Genomic DNA, 22993 nt, shown 5'->3' with positions numbered 1-22993 from the left:
CTCATTATAGAAAGATTACACTATTCGTGAAGACATAGGAAAATGGGGAGAGCTTCCAACAAAATCGAGCCATCATTTATTTACTTAAATACTAACAAACTCGTAAGTTTTCATGCATATCATAGCAGAGTTCCCGTTATAATGAAACTTTACCCCGTGGAATGGGGAGCTGTATAAGAAAACTTGCTGTATAATTAAAAAACAAACAAACAAACAATGTGTGTTGTATCCCCTCTAGATGAAGGTAATAAATAAATATATGGCTGCGTGATTATGTAAACTACACTTTTACTTCGTTTAGTTTAATTGTCTAATGTTGTTTAAAGTGCTACGTTTTGCATATTTTAATTACTGTTTTACTGAAGTGTTGTCTCATGTACATTCAAGTATTTTTTTAATTTACATTTCAGTATTCTCTATCAAATTATTACGTTAGTCGGTAAATAGCTCTTTAAAATAGAGCTAATGTTGTATTGTTATACTGTGTTCGACTTTCGAAATGAGTAGATTTGACTTGTTGGTTCGATCATTACCCGTACTATAGCTAGTAGTTTAAGTCTTGTTAGGTGTTATAGAATATCAACAATGTTTACTTAAAATAAAATTGCATGATCAATATTAGGAACCGGTCAATATTTATTGGGGAGTTGGGACCAGTGCAAAATGCGATAGGACACACATTTATTTTGGCTCACATACTGATAGGACTCAAACATTTTTATTTTCAACACTGATGGGGCAGCAATATTTATCCCGGAAAATATATATATCAAAAAGTATTTCAAAACTTTATTTCAAATCCTAGAAACTTATCTATATCTTACAAACAATAATTTACTGAATTGTCAGTCTGACTAAAGCCCCTACTATTCACCTCGAAGCGTTGTAGTGAATTAGTAGGATCTGGCTGTAGTCAGACTGCTGAATTGTAAGCATGCTTTATTTTGCAATAAAATACCGGACCTTTGAAAAAAGTCACTCAGTCCCAAATTGGCAATGTAGATTTTTTGTTGTTGCGAAAAACAAAGATAGAGTTGTTTAGGACTATAGATCGTGCGTTTCATAGGCCTAAATGAAAATATCTTTACATCATTATCATTATAGAGTCCAAGTCTACAAGGGGCATGCCATTGGTACTTGTAATCATATTGTGACGCTATAGGATCTCTCTCTCTCTCTCTCTCTCTCTCTCTCTCTCTCTCTCTGTATTAGGTCTGATAGGTCAGACGTGTTGTGTAGCCAGGCTAGCGTATCAAGTTCCTGCAAATGGTGGCCAAACATCTTTGAGCCGAATCATCCGTAGGCCGAACCGTCTCGGCCCGGGCAGAGAAAATCGAAATTTCTTTAGCCTTTCCAACAAGAATGGAAATCACTTGTCGAACTTAACAGATGCGATTGCAGCACGGAACGTGCAAATTTTTTTAGCATTTTGTGCTCACTCTTAATATTGCAGTCATTAGGTAAAATAAATCTTCGCAGCACAAGTTTTTTGAGTCACGAGACGTCATTGGTTTAAATGCCAAAGTTACATCCGATTTCATTGGTTCATCGTGGGCGGTATGTGTTTCCCATAGTATCAAGCATGTGGCGGTCAAGTATCAACAGGTATGAGGTAACTTCCCGGAGATTTACATTGTTTACTTTTTGTTTATCTCGCATGTTTCAATGGCTAGATTTAGATAATCACGGTGCTTTAAATTCCTTGACATTCTGGTGAGTAAAAGTAATGTATTTTTTTAAACTGGTCATTGTAAATACGGATCCAGCTGTTCAACATCCCCTCAGCTGATCAGTTGGATCAAATATTTCTCCAGTATTAAATTTGTGTTCTGTATATCTGAAACTTCAGAAATGAAATTATTTTAAAAATGCACACGCGATCAACTTCTAGCCTTGCTAGATCTAGGCTATAAAAATGTTTTCGCAAAGTTCTGCTGTCAATTTGATGATCATTTAGGCTAAAATAACATCCATTTGTTTTCATAATCATTCAATGATTCATTTCTAATTAAATGTATTAATTAGTTCTTTGTTTCTAACTTCCATTGCCTCACGTGCTTCGGTGAAAGTTTTTCAAAGTTTCATGCTTGACGTATGGCAGAGATGTTAACATATATTCGAATGTAACGATGTACTAGGGATAAACATATTTATGCCCACTATCATGCATGCAATAAAATATAGATTATACCTTTTGTCTAATGGGAGTTCAACAAAGGTAGAGAATTATTGAGGAACTCAAAAATGGGTTTTGCATTTTATGGTCCCCCCCCCCCCCATTCACAGCTGAAGAGTAATTTGATAGTTTACTGTATATTTAGTACATTTTACTGAAGTCAAGAATCAAATGTTTTTTGCATAAGTATCATAGAGTAAGCAGTTATATTAAATGCATAATTTCATATGATATTGGTTACATATAATTTTAAATCAAAACTACATTTGCTAAACATATTACGATGACTTAATTAGTATGCTAAATTTGGGATCATTTCGTGAACATGGACTTATCATGCAATTTATGCGATTTTACCTGATTTTTACATGGGACCATGCATACTTAATTCAATTAACATATTGCACTAGGCTACATACTCTCCATGTTTGACATATAGCAGCAGCAATTTTAACATTTGGACTATTTTAAAAATTAAAGAAATGTCAGAAAAATTAAAAATCGGAAAGGGTCTAATGAGCTTTGCTCATGTTGTAAAGCGACACGATGAGCTCACTCTTAGTGACATGATATGCTTTTCATCAGCTGAAAAAATTAGAGTATCATACGGCAGTGACAGCAACATTTCTCCAAAGCAAAAATGTCGCCGTCACTGCGGTACAAAAATGTCACCGTCACTGCGGTATACTTTATTAACAACCTTGTAGATAAAACAAATAAATAGTTTGGAAAGTACCACAAACATAAAAATTCCTGACAAGCTTAAAACTTTCATAAAACACTGTTAATATGACATCACAATGCACTGTTTACATCAACCACATTATATTTCCCTGCGTTAAATGGCGGATTTGCATAAAGTTGTGTTGCAAGATGTGATAGGTCTTCGCTCATCTCGGTGGTCACACCGTAAAACATATTTATATTTGACATATCAGGGGTCAAAAATTAAAGTTTTTCTACAGACTTAATTTAGTCTATATGGAAATAAAAATCCAAAGGCTGAAATTAAAACCTACAAGCTAAAATTTAATAAAGAATGAATCTGGGATCTTTTTTTCTGTTTTATTTATATAACAATTGTTTTTTCCTCTATGATTACTGAGTATAGTGAACAATTAAGTCACTGGCCTAGGCCATACATGTACTTTTGGATCTCTTCCTCATTCCACTAGTCCACTGCACCAATTTGATGTTTGACATTTAAAGCATTTTATTTGATTCTGTATTTCTTTAAAAATCATAAAACAAATGGACGGATAAAAACAGATGTCAAAATAAGTCATTCATCTAACAGTATGTGTGATTGACAGTGGTTACAGAAGTCACGAAGTTAAACTCTTACAGCAAATATTAGACCTGATGTGACCCCCTTGTTCACTGTCTTTTAAAAAATATAATGTCGTGCCTGTGGTCGCCAACTTTTCAAAATACTAGTACTCAACCTCAACTCAATCCCTCGAGTATCCTCAAGTGAGAAATTCCTCAAATCACCAATCATCTGATAGGTGCCTCCGTTGAAGTGGGGAAAAAGCCATACTCAGTTTAGGCGATACAGGAAAAACTGCATTCTCGCAGAAAAATTAGAATCAATATAGATTTGTGAATTAATTTGTCTTTCACCATGATCACATTGGTATAGATTCAATGTATCTATTATTAAAGCAATTGATTTTAAAATTCAAATAATAGCGAGAATTTTAATTTTGTGTTTAAATGACTTTTCAAATTTAATTTTTTTTAAAATTCTGTATGAATGCTTGACAAGAATTACTGTCAGCTTTCTGTGACTTGTCTATATTAAATTTGCAAGAGAAGCATTTAATATGTAAATTGGCAATGATGCAGCAGAATAGCTATATCTTATAAAGAAAATCACTGTTTATATTGACAAAGCTCGCACAGATAAGAAGCAGAAAAATGTGATCATTAGATTAGTTTATACTGTAACCCTTTTGTCTGTGATTTGACCCAAATAACGAACAGATTCATGCATGGGAATATATGATTAATGAGTGTACAAAACAAATACACTTATCCAACCTTGAATTGGTATGCCACATATTGTGTTAGTATGTGAACTAGTTGGCACACGACTGATCACATTTTCCTTATGAGTGGTCTTTTTAGTTAATAACTTGTGTAGTTAATAAATGTATTTTAAATTCTCATTTAATTCACATACTTTCCAAGATTGTTCCAATATTAACAAATCTTAATGGACTAGGAATAATTGCATGCATGTGAAATGTGTTTGTCTTAATCATCAGTTGATCTATAGAAAGATCGAGGCACATGATTATAAATTAAATGATCATTATTTAGAATTCCATATTCTCATCTCTCCTAAATCGTAAATAATTCTAAAGTGTATGTTCTTTATTTGGATTGTGTGTCTCTATTTAATTAAACTTACAAACAGTATAAGATGGAAATCCTAGAAGCACAGATGTAGTATATATATATTTTTTAAAATGTTGGAAAATTTCCTGTGATTATATATATATATATATATATATTATATATATATATATTTTTATATATATATTTGAATTAAGTCAGAAAATCATATGTGCCCAAGAGAAAAGTTAAGGGAAAAGAATATTTACATTAGACTATGTAATAAGTAATTGAATCAGAATTTCTTATTAGACTTAAATTTAAATAAGCTACGATTTTATTATGACGTGACAGCTAGATAGATCTACAGATGCATTTTTTTTTTTATTACAAAGAGTATTTACCCACTAATTTTCAAATCAATTATTTTGCTTTTCAGAAAAAAAGTCAATGAAAGAGTATTTTGTTAATTTTCTGAATACCTTTTATGCATACAATTTTTTTTTAATATGTACATGTATATACAATCTGGTTGTGGTCATAGCTGACAATCCTGACATATTGAAATTAGTGAAATTTGGACTCTAGAATATATCTTATTTGCCAGTAAAATACCTTTAAAGTTTTTTTTTTTATCATTCCAGGTCTTAAAATATATAAGCACAAAAACATCATCTAAATTAATTGACTCTGAGCTTGTATCACTCTTTCGATGGTGAAATCATACTTCACAGCCATAAATAAAATGGTGGTGTAATGAACTATCTGAAATATTAAATTCTAGATCTGTGACAAGAACCCATTACTTTGAGATTGTAAAATATAGATCATATGAATTCAAAACAGGCACTACTAAATCATATCATAAATATTGATATAGTACTTAATTAATCACTGTGGGATATGTTGGATAGACAAAATTATACTCTCAGCATAAAATGAGATTCTGTTCAATATTTGAATTCATCTGATGTTCATGTTTATATCCATACAAGAAATCTGAAAAAATTGGCGAAAAGACTATTTTAGCAGAAACCGATCTGGGCAGACTTGTGATTTGATTAACACATTTGTGGCAGGCTTCACCTGATTTTGTCGATGAGATCAATATAACTCTGTTGCTTGTATAACATATTTACAGCCAGAAAAATCTATCCCAAAGTTTCTGCAGAGTCCATAATGACACCAAACTAATGGTGTTTTATTTTGTAAGCCCTGGTGAATTATTCAGCACACGAGTTTACGTATTGAGAGTTACATCATTAGGTGTATTCTGTGTTAAAATCATCGAATAAAAGATATTTCTGTGCTGGCTTGAATACCAGGAGAGTACATGATAATCTTGATACGATGAGATATTATAGACAAATATAACAACAGATAATCACACCTTCAGAGTCATTAGCTGTATAGTGATAATTAACATGTAAATTATTAACATCTTGTAATTTCATTTATTTACAATAATTACCATAGGTGTCCAGAATTAGGCCAATTAAAATTAAATGATAGATTATTATCCCTGCCCACCCCCCAAAAAAGGGCCCACCATGATTTTTTTTTTTTGTTGTTGAAAAAATTACGATTTTAAAACAAACTTGCTTCCCAGTGACATGAGTGAATGATCACAGAATGTTGGTCTATCTTCTACCAAAGAGTCTTTGAATGTTTAACTTGTAAACAATTTGAGTGATCAATGCCTTTTGTCATTTTTTTTCTCCTCGGGGAAATAAAAAGTCAAATCCTCCCACCTGCCCCATATTTTTTTTGGACCTCAGATGATAATCTACTAATTAAGTTGAACTGGCCTTAAGGTATTGTATTTTCATATATTCGCAGTGTTCAGAAACTGGAGTGTGGTAGGTATTTTTGTTTGACCCACAGCTAGGATGTCACATGGGTTAATATATCTAGATATATATATGTTTATTTTTTTTCAACTTGCTGACTGAGAGTAATCGGGGTATAGGTCAGAGTTCAAATCCTGCTTGTTGAGACCTAGCTGTCTTGGATTTCTCGAAATTTTAAAAAGAAGTTTGGATTGTTCTTTATTAGAGCAGTCAAAATTTGAGTGAAGTTTCAGACTTGCATGAATTTATTGAGATATCCAGGTCTGGTATATTAAGGCACTCGTCTGTTTTGTATCATTTTAATTTGTCAAATCATATTATATTTCATAGTTTATCATACGGACAAAATACATGGTCTGCTAAAAGACTCAAGATCAGCTTTAATACCTAGGTTTTTTTTTTTTTTTTAAGGTCTTGATTTCGAGGGCCTGGTTGAAGTTTGGAAAAATGTTCCATACAAAGAAGTAGGGAGAAAACCAAACCAGAGTGCATTAGTTAGGTATAATTGCATGCCATCTAATGTTCAGTTTGGTCAACACTTGTAAACCTCATTCACATAAGCAGAGGCCAAAAAAATTAGGTTTACTTATCCGTTATCGATAACAATTTTGAAGCAATAGTTGTAATCTGTGGGCCTGTGAAGGAGAAATATGAACAATAAGCTACCTGATCTGATTTGTTTTATGATATTGTTTGGGAATTTCAAAGCAAAAATTTGGGGGAAAATACCTGCTATTTAGCATTGGGAATGGGGCTTTATTTCAGCCCCCTACAGACCCTAAAAAACCTGATACCAGGGATTTATCTAGGTTGTTTTTACCACCAGAATATCAATGTAGCCTTGCTTTCGCCCTTTCACAACAGATGAATCTCCTCTTCCAGAGCTAAAAATTTCCCTTCCATTGTAAAAACTATATACAAAATTGTATGAGAATTGTAATAAAAATCATTTATTTTATATATATATATAAACTATATATATTCTAAGTCATTTTCTATCATTATCAAAGTCTTACAATATAGATAATAATCAGTAATCAGTTTATATGCCTGTTTTAAAATATGAGGATGAATTTTGTCTGTTTTGGATTTTTGTACTTGAGATTATCACAGTCCTTTGATTATCATCTACTGCGAGGTGCCGCTGACTTGTTGGGCCGTTCAGTGTTGAGCTTGCTTTATTTTTTTATAAAAATTATATGAATCCTAGTGTAAGAAATTAAACTGTACTTATGATTGCCAGATAATCAGCACATTGTAGTAGTGGAAACACATGGTTCATGATAGAAGTTGGAATCAGTACAAGAAGTGGTGTTTGTAACTCTCCAATAGTTGTCTGTGGTGTGATAACAAGAATATTATAGAATAAATGTAGCTATAAATAATAATACTGGCCAGGAGGAATTGGATTCAGAAAAAGAGTTATGTATAAATTTCCATTAGAGGGTATATTATCTTGTTCGGTATCAAGTATCAACTATAAAGTTAACGTTATGTAAGCGAGTGAAAGTTGATGGGGGAAAAGATTTAAAAAAGAACAGAAGATTTAAGGCAGAATTAAATAAGGAACAGATTTTTGGCCAAGCAGTAGATTGATACTGACTGTGTGAATTATAAGTCCCCTTTTTATTAAATGACAGTCTTTGCTGAAATTGTCAGGTGATATTGCATGCTGAAGGAAATTAATACACAAATATATTGTGTGTATAAAATGCCAGTTAAATGTCTGGGAAAAGGGTTCACAGGTTCACTTAATACGTGAATGCATTTAGATTTTGAATTTGGATATATTGAATTTATGGAAACAATTTAAAAGCCTGTTGTGAGCGAAGTGTTGGGGTACTCTAAGTCTATAAGAAGGTCTTTATTGCCTCTTATATGGAACACACAGGAGTTCATTTTCAATATTAAGGTCAGAGTTACTTTATTTTTATCTTCGTTTAAATTCACTCACAAATTTTATTTCTTAGAATTGCTTTCCATTTTTTTTTTAGTCTGTGCTAACATTTTATCTAATTTTTTATTACCAGAAGTCATTATTCTAAATCTTATGTAATGATTTGAATTTAGGAAGAAAATGCACAGAGAATGTTGTTTAATGGGTATATCTTTGTAGAGAATGTTGTTGAATGGGAATCAATTGAATGATAGACAAGCTAGACGTATGCATTTGTTATGTGAAGTCCCTGTTAGTGGTGAAACACTGGTATTAATCCCTGAATTATATTTTATGTGAAAATCATATTAAATGCCATTCACTTTCTAGTGGACTTACATTGTGTTGGTGGTGAACTGGCAATGGCCTTGATAATTAATCTGACACTGGAGTTATTACCCTTGACAGGTTCATCTGCAGAGCAATGACTGGTTAGCTCTGTGTTCGTAACACGATGCAGCAGAACTCTTAGAACTTAGGGTGATTGTATGGGGACTGTGATTGACAGAGAAAGAGAGAAAATTACAAAATTTTCAAAATTTATGAGACTTGCAGTCAGAAAGAAATGTAAAAAGTCTGAAGAAATCCATATTGTGTGTCAGATTCTGTAGGCTGAATCGTGTATCACAGCATGCCGTGTGAGTTGTTGATTGGTGTATAATTATTTTGTATTTAGTTAATAGATTTATTTTGCTCCAAATTATGATGGAGAGTACAGAAAAGAGCTATATTAAAGGGGACTTTCTCAATGTGATAGGATAATTTTACTTTAAGTTTTATATTATTTGTGATATGAAAAGATATCTTTCTTCAGAAGACAATGATGTTTACAATGACAGGGCCTTGTTTTGGTTTGAATAGTTCAATACAACTGTATATATTTCTTGTAATGATATGAAATAGATGAGCAAATAATCTTTATTTTTTAAGTCGGACATACAAACAACAATTAACATTAATTAGCTATATGCATATACTAATTATTTATTACTGACTCGCTTGCGCGGATATTGGTGCTAAGGGTATCATCATTATCAGAAGGAAGTTTCCATTTCTCATTGGAAGTGTGTATATATACAAGTAGATGTAAATGTTTTTGAATTCATTTAAATATTCTTTGAATGTTGAGGTAAACACTGAAATTAAAATTATTTTAGTCAAGTGCCTGCATATTGTGGTTGACAGTCTGTACTTTGGAAAGAGGGATTTAAAGATGCCTTTGTGTTGATTGTGAGAATTGTGTATTCAGAGTCTTAAACGGGAGAATTGTGTATTCAGGGTCTTGAAAGATCTTTGTGCATTTTTAACACCTTGCTCTGACAATTAAATTACGGTAAGCACAGAAAAATTCATCGGCACTGACAGGATTTTATGAATTAACATGCCGGTTGGCAGTAGCAACCTAGTGCTAGTAATATTATTGTTTTGCAAAAATGGGTAACATATAGGCTTCTGCAAATATAAAATTTTGACATTCATACAAATGACTAGATATTTTTGCCTCCGCAATTGAAGGCCCTGGGGCATATAGTTTTTGGTCAGTTTGTTAGTTTGTACACAAAAACTTTAACTTTGGCCATAACATTTGAATGGTTGGTGAAAGGGCTTTCATATTTCACATACATGTGTATTCCTTGTGACAAGACCTTTCTTTAGGTTGCCAATTTTTGACCTTGGAGTTTTACTTACTTTTGACCTTGGAGTTTTACTTACTTTTGAAAGTCTTTAACCTTGGCCATGACTTTTGAACAATTAGTGCTAGTAAAGCTGGCTTTCGTATTTCATGTCGTGTATCTTTCTTTGGGTACCAGAATTACTTTGCTGCGCCATATAGTGGCATCAGTGTTTCACAAACCTACTAGATCTTGTTTTAAAAGTCACAATTGGAACATTATTATTGAATTATTTTAATTATTTTAATCATATGACTTACTATAGCACTTAATTCTCTGAGTGAGTCCACAACAGGAGGCAGATAAGACAGTGACACACTCCCCAAATCACTGTCTCTTTGCTACCATCGTGACCACATTCCAACTTCTCCATCTGACACTCTTCTTATTGCTCCTACTATCCTCCAGTCAACTGCAGAGCTTGTTTTATTTCATTCAATGAAAAATACATATGCACACAACACCTGGGCCTATATGGAAGGTTCTATAGCTAATAAATGTTTTTGACATACATGTACTATTAGGGTAAATAACGCACATATCGAAATTGTGATGAACAAAATCTATATAGCATATAAGTAATTTAGTAATTGTATAGTTTAGTGTTCTTGAAAATTTAGAATTTGAAATGGTGTCTGTATAGCTCAAATTACAATTTTAGTGTAAAATTTTAAAATTTCTGTGGGACTCCAATGTACAAACTATAAATTGCTAACCCAACATCTTAATCCACTATTAAAAATACAGAGAACATCTTATTTCTGAGTTCATAATAGAAAAGACAGAAAAAATATTTCTGAGTCCACTAGCTTGTAGCATGTATAGCTATTACAAGGACAAGGAATATATATATTTCTGAGTCCGCTAGTAGCTATTACAAGGACAAGGAATATATATTTCTGAGTCCACTAGTATCTATTACAAGGACAAGGAATATATATTTCTGAGTCCACTAGTAGCTATTACAAGGACAAGGAATATTTCTGAGTCCACTAGTAGCTATTACAAGGTGAAAGAATATATTTCAACCTGAGTCCACTATTTTAAAGACAAAGAATTTCGGAGTCCACTTTTGCATGTTTGGGGTGTACTTGAGTCGTGACTGTTTGAGAAAAAAAATTGTAAATTATTTGAAATTTCAGTGTGTGAAGGATACTGTCAGAGACTTGTAAGTTATAACTGTCATTTTGGTAAAAAAAAAAAAAAAAAAAGGAAAAAAAAAGGTTTTCAAGGGAATGTATGATTTATAAAGTACCATTAAATACCGAGAAATATTGTTTAGATAAGAAAGTTTTGTTACTGAGCTTTATGAGTGAATTGTTGTACGTAACTATAACCCACACAACAAAGTTGCGGAAGGTATCATGTTTTTGACCCGTCCGTTAGTTCCTTTCTTGTCAGCGCAACCCCTCTGAGACTGCTCAACAGAATATCATGAAACTTTGTAGTTAATAAGGACACACTGTGTAGATGTGCATATTCCCAGAAAATTATGATTCAATAATTTTTGTGGGAGTTATTCCCCTTTTTGAACTTAAAATTTCGAATCTGTTTGTCCTGTTCTTGTCAGCGCAACTCTTCAGAGACCGCACAACAGAATTTCATGAAACTTTTTAGTTAGTAAGGACACACTGTGTAGATGTGCATAATTCCAGGAAATTCTGATTCAATAATTTTTCTAGGTGTTAAAAAATGCCCCTTTTGAACTTAGAATTTTGAGCCCAACTGTCGAGATCCTGTTCTTGCAGTAATGCATAACATTACCATTCATTATTTGAAGTATTGTCAAGCAATGTTGGAGCTTGGTTATGTGAGTTAACGCTCACCTCTGCTTTCTTTCATTTGAATAGGAATTAAAATTGTAAATCCTGCCGTGAATGGAGGTGGTGTTAATTATGTTCTATATAAGCAAGAGACATAATGTCATGATTACTTTTACTGTTGACACCAGTTCCTGTTCTTACTTGTTTAAATGTTATGCAGTTTTAAACCCTGATAAAGAGACATTTAGAGTAGATATTCATGAAGTCTTAATAAGCAAAAACTGTTTTGAGCACTGGCTGTACGGCCTCTGTATCAGGACTGTTTGACGAAATCGAAATTCACTGGCCCAAATCAAAGAACTTAATGTGAAGAAAGAGTTCAAGATTACATCAAATCACCATCTAATTGCAGTTTTTGCTTCATGTTTCAATGTATGATGGTAATTGAATTTGAAGTGAAAGTCAGTGATACTGTTGAAAAACACAGGCCTGATGGTCTTGTGTGAGTAATAAGTTTACAAGTCCATCCCCAATTTTACTGAATTTGGGTCAGGAGGCCAGACTGGCTTAACTTTCAAAGACTGAAGTGAATTTTACAATATATTTTATTGTTTGCAGAACTTTGTCACACCACCAGAGATTCTGAGGGATCTCTTGTAGGCCACGCTATGGAATACATACACTGCATTACCAGATCTTGACGTTTGACCCTTGACCTCCAGCAATGGGGGACCCCAGTTTAAGCAACCTGACTGCCAGCTTGGAGGAGCTATCCCTCAAGAAACAGCTCCCCCTGCGCCAGACGACCCAGAAACCGGTGCTGAAATATAACCAACAGATAACCAGACCCAACCAGTTCTACAATCAGCAGAAAGTGATAGCTATAGGTAAAGTCAGTTCTATAAATAACAGAAAGTGATAGCTATAGGTAAAGTCAGTTCTATAAATAGCAGAAAGTGATAGCTATAGGTAAAGATTTAGTTCTATAAATAACTGAAAGTGATAGCTATAGGTAAAGTCAGTTCTATAAATAGCTGAAAGTGATAGCTATAGGTAAAGTCAGTTCTATAAATAGCAGAAAGTGATAGCTATAGGTAAAGATTTAGTTCTATAAATAACTGAAAGTAATAGCTATAGGTAAAGTCAGTTCTATAAATAGCTGAAAGTGATAGCTATAGGTAAAGTCAGTTCTATAAATAGCAGAAAGTGATAGCTATAGGTAATGTCAGTTCTATAAATAGCTGTAAGTGATAACTATAGGTAAAGACAGTTCTGTAAATAACTGTAAGTGATAGCTATAGGTAAAGTCAGTTCTGTAAATAACTGAAAGTGATAACTATAGGTAAAGACAGTTCTATTAATAACTGAAAGTGATAGCTATAGGTTAGACTTAGTTCTATAAATAACTGAAAGTGATAGCTCCCACCATCCGATGTGCCCTGTGGGGGACATTAGTCCTGTTAGAACAATTGTGGTTATAAACGATATGAACCCTGTGTTTATGGTGGGACCAAAAGAGGGGGTTATAGTTTAACATCGGAGGTAAAACATTCTTTGTAAATCTACCCAAGAACTGCCAGGGTACAACTTGTCAAATTAATCTGCAATGTTTCACATCTACTGTAAATTTCACACCAAGACCCCAGGGTCAGGGTGAGGCCATACTTGTGACAGTTGATGGGATTATGGAATTACTCAGGTGAGCATTTTGTTTGACCACCCCCCCCCCCCCCCCCTCCCCCTACTCTCAGTCTCAGTTATTGGCAATATGATGAAAAAAAAACACGTGTATGTTAGAATATTCTTATGACTGTAATCATTGCTAGGATGTAAATGGTGTCCATACATATTCATTGTTGTCATTGATTAATGAAGGCCTTGTTTAAATCCATGTACATGTAATATTTGTTTTTCTACTATATATATAAATTGGAATATATATATATGTGTATATATATATATATATATATATCCAAATTGTGTTTTTAAAAAAAATCACAGTGTCCGGTATAAAATATTAAAAGAAATAGAATAAACAGTACACAAAGTTAAAAATTTAACGCAAGCGCTTTCATTTTATAATCCTCAGGCGTTACATTTTAAAATAGTTTTGAAATGGTTTGACGTCATAAAGGCGTCCTAACATTTCACGTACATAACGACGTCATAAACGAATGAAGGGAAAGGGATTTTACGTTAAGCATATTATGACGTCATAGATAGTAACAGTAAACATATTTTACAGTAAGCTATTGAGAGCCGGTTTTAAAGTCTTAATAAAGTGTCTTTCTTTTTCTCGTCGGGAAATAGTATTTTCTGTATACAGTTTATAAAACGGAAATACACTGAATTGTCCGTGGCCACACACATCTATATGTTCACTAACTTTAATTTTTCTGTATTCGGGTGCTGAAATGTGTTGTCTATGAACTCGTATACGAGTTCGCAGAGTAGTTCCAGTTTCACCGATATAATGTTTTCCACAGCCAGCACATGTTATAACATAAATTAAATTTTTGGTGGAGCACGTCATATCCGAATTTACCGTAAATTCCTTGTTGTTAAATTCGAACGAACTTCCTTCCCTTAAGTATGGACACGTTCCGCATCGCCGATCGTCACATTTGGTAATGGTGAAAATTTTTTTGTTGGACTTTTCCTGAAAATTAGATTTACATAACAGTCTCCTAAGATTTTTCGGTTGTCTCTTGCTGTTGATAAAAGTATATTTCTTCATAATTTTCCCCATTTTTTCATCTGTTTTTAGTAGGTCGTTGAGTTGCCGAACGATAGGTGTAACATTAGACTTCCTTGGGTTGTATGTTGTAACAAACGGTAAAATGTGTGAATTTGTTGTGGGATTGATTTTGGATTTATTGATAAGATTTTCTCTATTGAGTTCTCTGGCTTTCTTGATTCCGTCGTTTATAAGTTTGATTGGATAATTCTGTTTTTGTAAATAACTATTTAATTCCCCTAAACGGACAATTCAGTGTATTTCCGTTTTATAAACTGTATACAGAAAATACTATTTCCCGACTTTAAAACCGGCTCTCAATAGCTTACTGTAAAATATGTTTACTGTTACTATCTATGACGTCATAATATGCTTAACGTAAAATCCCTTTCCCTTCATTCGTTTATGACGTCGTTATGTACGTGAAATGTTAGGACGCCTTTATGACGTCAAACCATTTCAAAACTATTTTAAAATGTAACGCCTGAGGATTATAAAATGAAAGCGCTTGCGTTAAATTTTTAACTTTGTGTACTGTTTATTCTATTTCTTTTAATATATATATATACACATCTATCCTGTACAATGCAATATTTGTTTTTTTAAGTACATGTATATATCTATGTTATACAGAAACATATTGGTTTTAAAGCTCATGCAATTATGATTTTTAACTGAATTTTCATTTTTACTACCCTTTCATGCAGAATTTCTTACCAAGTTTTTCATTTTCATTACCATGATTGTAAGGATGATTAAAAATAATGCCGAGTTAACATTGAATAATGATTTCAATCAGCATTTTCACTTGATAGTTCAGCAGAATAAATCTTCTGAATCACATAATTTTCACTTAATTGACTTCAGTTATTTGGAAGAAAATAAAATCTAATTTTGGTAAACCATGTTTTATTCACAAAGTGAATGGGATTGGGCAGCAGACACAGTCTATTTTAGCCCTATTGCTAAAAATAAAAAATAGAATAAAACCTCAGTGACTGGGTATTCTATAATATTGCTTTTTAAAAACATGGTTTTCCATAGAATATATAATTATATTTTTTTTTAAAAATGAGAGTGTATGAATATATATTGTGTCACCATGGTTACACTGTACACTATAGTCACAACTAGTGCAGGAAAACATGACCTTGAGCATCTACCAGCTTCTGCTTTAGAGATAACATTGATTAAATAAATAGCAAAGATGGTAGTAAATTTGTTTGAATTAGAAAGTTAAACCACTGATTAAGTTTTTTGAAACTTGAGTACATGTCTATGGAATAAGAGAAATTTGTATTAATCTGAGAATTATCAATCTAGGGGTGTTAATGATAGAAAGTATTGACTGTTTTATTGGAAATCTGTGTTAATGAACAATTTTCTAATTTGTGCTCATTTCCTGTCTAAGCTATCAACATCTCAACAGGACCAATACACACAAATCTTTAATAATTGTAAATCAATTAATTCCTGATGCCCTGTGGTGAGATTGTCCAGTGAATGAAGTACAAGGGGGGAAGAAGCAGTAATGATCATTGATTGTTTCCTCCATCACCTCTGTATTGCTCAACAACAAATGTTTTAGGAGACTTTCCACCATTATCCAAAGTGGGCTTCTGGGGGGTTTCATGATAAATCCAATTTAGAGCCTAATCTGTGTTTCTTCAGTGATAGACACTTATCGGCAGGAGTCTACTCGACAGTGTACTGACCCTGTCCCTGCATCATCAGAATTAGACATTTTTTTACTGCCCCATGTTTGGATTTACATAGAGATTTTATTATTGGATATATATGGTATTTTGTAAACAAAAAGTAGTGCGGAAAAAGTAAATCATATTAAAATTTTTCTAGCTTGAAGTCGTGAACGAAAAATGTCTTTGTTGTGGAATGAGTAGAAATTGTTAAGATAGAATTGTTGATATGGATAAATTGAAGTAGACACTACACGGATATTACTTGTATGGTTTTGAGTAAGCCATTAAGTTTCACAATGGAAACGTTTCCAAATATGAAGCACTGAACTGATAAGTATATTTTTCAGGACCGGACGGGAACAGCGCCTATGGCAACATCAACCAAGCAGCCTTGACCTCTTCTATGGTCCCTACTCCTTTCAGGGTAAGCCGTCACCCTAACCCGGCGCCAGTCCCATTTAACAAGCAGGGAGGACAGACATACATTGCTCCAAACAATGTAGGCAAACCTCTTGTTTCTCAGGCTGCCAAACCACTCACCAATCCTTACAACCGCCCACTCAGTGCCAAGGACATTGTGTCGGATCTACTGAACCAAAATCATCAGAAAATGATAAAAACTTTTGCATCCTCTCAAAGTTCTGCTGCCCCGTCATCTTCAGCTGGCCCGGGGAACACCGGCAGTGTTTCTAGTAACACCAGTGGGGGAACATTTCCTGTGAACTCTTTTATGAGACCTCAGAGTGCAGTCAAAAAAGAGACTAAAGTGGTGCAGAAGGAAATCTTAGCTCCTAAGGAGGTCGGAGGACTTCAAAGAGAGGCTCACATTGTTATAAAAGAGCCTGGTATTAGTAATTCATCAAAGGATCAAAACGTGAAATTCAGTAGCAATGATGGTGTGAAGAAAGTTGTGAAATTGAACATCGATCAGACGGACAGTGATAATAGCAAGGCAAAGTCTGCTCCCTTGAGTCAAAAGACCGTCACGCAACAGGGTGACCAAGTCATCACTCGGCAAGGGTCAAATGGGGTGACTGTTATCCAAAAAGTGGCTGCCCCTCCCAACTTTGGAACTCAGATTAACACCATTATATCAAAAGTCACAGAGTCCAAAACCGAGTCGATACCAAGCAATGTAAGTTCCAAACCGGCCACACTAAAGCAGCCCTCATCATCTACTTCCCTCCCCAAACCAGGAATGTCCAGTAACAACACCAAAGAATCTCCCAGCAAAATACGCAATCTGAACTACACCCCAACTAAACCTTATGAAGAGGTGAAAGATCCCATATCAAAAATTATTAAGGAAGAGGAAAAGAATTCAAAGCATCAGCCAGCGACTTTAGAAACACCAATTTCAGAGAAGAAACCACCCAAACCGGACACATGGGCCAATCAGCTGAAGCAGCCAGTGCCGTCCACTGTATCTGGCCACGGGACATCTTACTATCGGAAAGGATCAAAATCGGAGGTGATGGTGCATGAACAGAGGCCTCCTGTTTTGGGAGCTCCAGCAAGGAAGCAGAAGATTCTGGATAAAGCGGATGTTGAGGATGACGATGAGGAGGAGGAGGAGGATGGATCCACCCCTGGGTATGTCTGCTTATCTCATTCGTGTTAACTAAATAATCCTTCACTGGTGTATGGATCCACCCCTGGGTATGTCTGCTTATCTCATTCGTGTTAACTAAATAATCTTTCACTTGTGTGAGTGTGGAATTGGGAATCTCCACCATGGGGACATGATTTGCTGCTTAGTATGAGAATTTGTTTAATCTTTGATTATCTGAGGGTGAATTTTCCTAATCCACATGAGTGGATATTGAATGATTATTTTTCACTATTTAATGAATTCATCATATTCATTTCAATAGATCTGAGATAATTCAAATTTATTAAATCCTTGATTGAAGTTGAATACAAACACTTATACTGTCAAAAAAAAAGATATCCCACATACATTATTATATTGGAAAATGGTGTACCTTAAAAAAATATTGTCCTCAGAAAAGTGCATAAATGGAAATTTGTTTAAACATTGTGGAAGAGTTTTCACCAAGTATTATCAAAATGGACAAGAGTGCCGTATATACTCACATATAAGTTGTTTTTTGGGGAGTAAAATTTTTACGGCACCGTGTAATTCACTAAGTCACCACCAATGTGCTGACTAAACTACATATTGATTAAAGTGGTGACAACAGATTAATAACAAATTGCTTATTAAAATTGTGTGCAATCAGCTGGTTTTGAGAGAACAATAGCAGAATGAACATACAGACACAATGCTTACAGGGAGTCAGACTCAGATTTCACAGGTCGTTGTTCTTATCGGTTTGGTGTTTTAATGAGCATGTTCCCCTGTCATATCAAATGTCCATAGAATTCAGGTTCTATGACATCAACCCAACCAGGTCACAACCGTGGACTTTTGGAGTTATAATTTCCAAAACTGTTCAGTAGTTTGATATCTGTGATGTGTCAAGATGCCCGCTATTTGGAGCTTTTTCAGACAGAGGTACATTCATTATTTATATTTTATTGTCTTTGTTTTATAAGGAATGCAGCACACAAACAACAGCCAACAGCAGTAAATGTGGTTAAAGGAAGATTTGTTTAACTTCAGCATTGTTACTCCAGCAAATATACTTGGATTGCATTCAATGCATTTTTAATACTTGGATTGCATTCAATGCTCAACATGCATGCTTTTCTTTTGTAATATGCCCTAAATATCATATTGTATTTGGTCTACCACTAAGGGATTAATTGATTTTTCTTTAATTTCTTTTAAATTTTTTTTTAAAAAGTTCTGCGGTGGAACAGAAAGTTAGATATTGATTGCAGGATCAGCAATACTTTTGGATTATCCTGATTAAGGGCATGATTAATGTTTAAGTTTAGGTCATCTGAGGAGGTTTGTTTGGCAGCTTAGCCTATTTTTGACATATTGCTGAAATCTTACAGCCTCGGTTCAAAACACTGCACAAACAAACCAACATCTTCTTGAATACTTGTGAAATATCCAATGATTGAAGATATTTCTGTGTATCAAACGCCTTCAAGGAGAAAATTAATGTACTCCAAGGGCTGATATAGATACTCCGAAGGCTGATATAAATACTCCGAGGGCTGATATAAATATGCTCTGAGGGCTGATATGATTACTCCCAAGGGCTGATATGGATACTCTCAAGGGCTAGCTGATATGAATACTCCGAGGGCTGATATGAACACCCCGAGGGGCTGATATGGATACTCCGAGGGGTGATAGGCTTGTCATACATGTATTTTACATTTGTATTCCTTGTAACAAGACCTTCCTTTAGGTAGCAAACTGTTTGACCTCATGACCTTGGAGTTTGGCCTTATTAGGTTATCAGTTTCTTGATTTGTTTCAAATGTTTCATGGCCAATCAGATTCAATTACATTGCATGAAAGTATAATAAATCTAAATAATGATCCATGCATGGTACAGCTGGTCTATAAATCTAAATAACATCTGTTTTCTCTATTGTATGTTATAAGGAAGGATGTAATAAATATGATCAACCCTTTTCCATATATAGCACCCCATTTGAAACCTTTTAAGTCAGACCCGTAATAAATGCAGCCCCTGATTTAACCTTGATGCTCAGCTCTTTAATCAAGATAGAAATTGCACCATTGTTTGGTATGCATTAATAACTATGATTCTAGTCCTGATTTTATAAGAAATACTGTTTCTCATTTGAGACATGATGTCTGCCCACTTACATATAATCTTAGAGCAAGAGACAGTATATTATTCTTTCTCCTTCCTAAATCTTTAAAACAATTAACAAATAAATAATTAATTTTCAGGAGTTGATTTTTTTGGAGCATATCCTGTAAATTTCATGGTCTATCAAACATTTAAAGAGGTATGCTACATCAGAGAAATTTGCTGTAGATGAAAAGTGGAGGATATTGTACAACAATATTTTGAAGTTGAAAATTTTCAAATTTACTTTATTTTGTCAAAAAATACAGGTTTAGAAGAAGATCCAATCTGAATTTTTTTTTTTTTTTTAAACCCTACTGGACTTGAACCAGCGACCTACAGTTCAGCAGTCGGTATGCTAACCTACTGAACTACTCGGCTAGGTATTTCAATTGAAAAGGAAAAGTCAAATATTGCCGATATTGATTTTTCCTCCATGTTTTTAAATGAAGGTAGCCATTATGACGATGTAAAGTACCTCCTTAATGAGTTATTATTCATCATAATTATGATTATGATTATATCACTACGGTCCTTAGGAGGAATAAGCATTCCCTGTTAACCTGGGTCACACCTGCATTGAGCCCTATATCTTGATCAGTTAAATGGAGTACATGTATAATAGTGATCCATATAGTCAAACTCAGCACATGCTGTTTACTCAATTAGAATCCCAGAAACTAAATATATATGTATAGCTGCCTAATTGTTTATAGATAGGAGAAGTTGGTAGATGTAGTATTTTACCCAGTGTGAATTCCCCCAAAAATATGAAATAGAAATATGTAAATTGTCTGTTTTATTTTCATTGCTGTACCGTATGTTAATTTTATATCTGTTAGAGAGTCCCCTCAAATGAGGTTAGACCTTTTAATATACATGTATATTAAGTTTTTCACGAATTCAATAATGTTCAGTGTAAGCTAGCAAGGACTTAATTCACAGTGAATTTGGGAAATGTATAATCTTCCAACTGCGAACTTCAAAATTCATTCATTCATGGCATCTCAGTTCTGCAAACTTCAATTTTATGTATTTTTAGGATGCAATAATTTGTTACGGGATATTTAATTGTACAAAGATTTTCAACATTTGGTCACCAAGATGGCCTTTCTGTTACTCTGGAGATTTGTCTCTGAGAGATAGTATGTTCTTAACAGCCCTATACTGACCAGATGACCACATAAACTATCTTGGCTCTCATCCTGTACTTCAATGTAGAAGTGGACCAATCCCAGCAGCATAAGAAACCTGAATTAGTAGATACATGTGTATATAGTTCTCATGTATTTTCTCAGCAGTTGGAAATTGCATGCATGACTGAATTTACAGAATTGGGGTTCTGTGGAAGACTGGGATAAGATGGGGTTTCTTTCCTATGATTTCTGCATGGAAGGTAGCTTTCTAGCCTATGATTTGGGCATTATTACTGCCTGTTTGCTCAGTATAATGCCATGCACTCAGCTAGAAGTGGAATAGGCTGTTTAGGAAAGCACTTGGAAGATAACACCATATAATGTGATGTAAAATAAAGCATTGATTATTTGTTTCCTGGGCAGAATTTTCTTCTTTATGTGTAGAATTTAAGAAAGAATTAATTGAGCTCAAGTTGTATGGTTCATTATCTGAGACTGATCATTAGGAATCCTTAATGTCATATTGCTGTCTGGAATTTTATATTCTTCTTTTTATAAATGTTTAAGAGTCAGCTAGTCATTAACAACCCATTCAGTGAATTAAAAAGAGAATTTAGTGAGAGCTAGTTTTCATGCAGTCATGTTATAATGAGGAGAAAGTGAATTTTAAGATATACAGTGAAAGAATTTAAAATATCATGAAAATTGATGGCCAAATTCTCTTGTAATTTGTTTTTGCATGGTATAGTGGTTATATGTGAGTCCAACAGACTGTCTTTTTTTTTTTTTTTTATACCTTTTTTGATGGAGATTTGAAATATTAATCTGAACTGATAGAGATTTGAAATATTAATCTAAACTGATAGAGATTTTAAATATTAATCTAAACGGGCTTATCACAAACTGAAAGAGCAAATGTGTTCTTCCTGACACTCACTAAAGTACAACACTCGAGAGAACTATGGTAACACAGTATAGACCGAACAAGAACAGGTTCAGACAGAGTCAGTTTCAGACAGTCGTCCCAAAACTTGGCCCTATTTCTTGAGTGACTTCTTAAGACATGGGAAGATTTAAGAATCAATTTGATGTTCAATACATCAATGTCGATGAAGTGCTTGTGGTGACTTGGTGACATCTTGCATGTGATTTTGGTCACATATATTTCCTTGACTTGAAACTAAATTCTTTGGCAAACATTTCCTGTAGTTTCGCAGACATTATATTGTGTAGTGGTAAAAATGATCTTATTATATTCACGATTGTTTATTGACATGATTATATTAAAGTAACTGATTGTGACGAGATATTTCTTGTTTCTGTAACAGTATGATGAAACCATTTTAAAAAAAAAAAAATGAATGAAACTTAATCAATTGCAATTTGTGTGGACAAGAGAGTTGTAGAATTACTAAGAAACTACAGTATGCATGATAGTAGGGACCCGCTATGACTCAATTTAAGGCACTCAACTCAGATTGCTTCAGTATGGATATTGGAATATTTTAGTTCTTTTTATCTCTTTGGCAAAGTATTGATCATGTACAAGGACCCACACTTTGAAGAGGGCTGTTGAAGATTTTTAAACATGATTTGTTACTCTCCTTTATCGCAGGACTGCCAGGTCTCTCCAGTTCGAACAAAAAACTGTAAATTTTATGGAGAGAAAATGACGCGAACATGATATTTGTACAACTAATGTTTGGATAGGATGATCCCTACTCTGGGGGAACTGAGTTCTATAACTTACATAACTTACTTGTATCTGAGACAACTTTGTGTGGTTTTAAGCTGAGGATTAAGCTGAGTATATGTGCAAAAATCTTTGATGTTAGGGAAAAATGTTTTATAATTGTAGAGTGAGCATGATGGCAACTTTGAGGTTTCGTTACTGTATGAAAATACTTTGAAGCCATTGTCACATTAAAAGATTTTTTTC

At 33.9% G+C, this 22993-nt stretch overlaps 1 protein-coding gene across 1 annotated transcript in view; it reads left to right on the top strand.

Moving 5' to 3' along the window:
• Positions 1-1302: 1302 nt before the first annotated feature.
• The window catches only part of LOC125665904 (tubulin monoglutamylase TTLL4-like), a 59818-nt gene continuing 38127 nt past the window's right edge, over positions 1303-22993 (top strand). The window contains exons 1-3 of the mRNA XM_056151134.1: positions 1303-1605; positions 12357-12625; positions 16523-17768. Of these exons, the coding sequence (XP_056007109.1) occupies positions 12463-12625; positions 16523-17768 (1409 nt within the window). The 5' untranslated portion in view covers positions 1303-1605; positions 12357-12462. The remainder of the gene's footprint in view (positions 1606-12356; positions 12626-16522; positions 17769-22993) is intronic.

Source organism: Ostrea edulis, chromosome 10, assembly GCF_947568905.1.
Source record: "Ostrea edulis chromosome 10, xbOstEdul1.1, whole genome shotgun sequence".
Taxonomy (NCBI): Eukaryota; Metazoa; Mollusca; class Bivalvia; order Ostreida; family Ostreidae; genus Ostrea; species Ostrea edulis.
The sequence above is the reverse complement of the archived record's forward strand: the minus strand, read 5'-3'. Positions and strand labels throughout refer to the sequence as shown.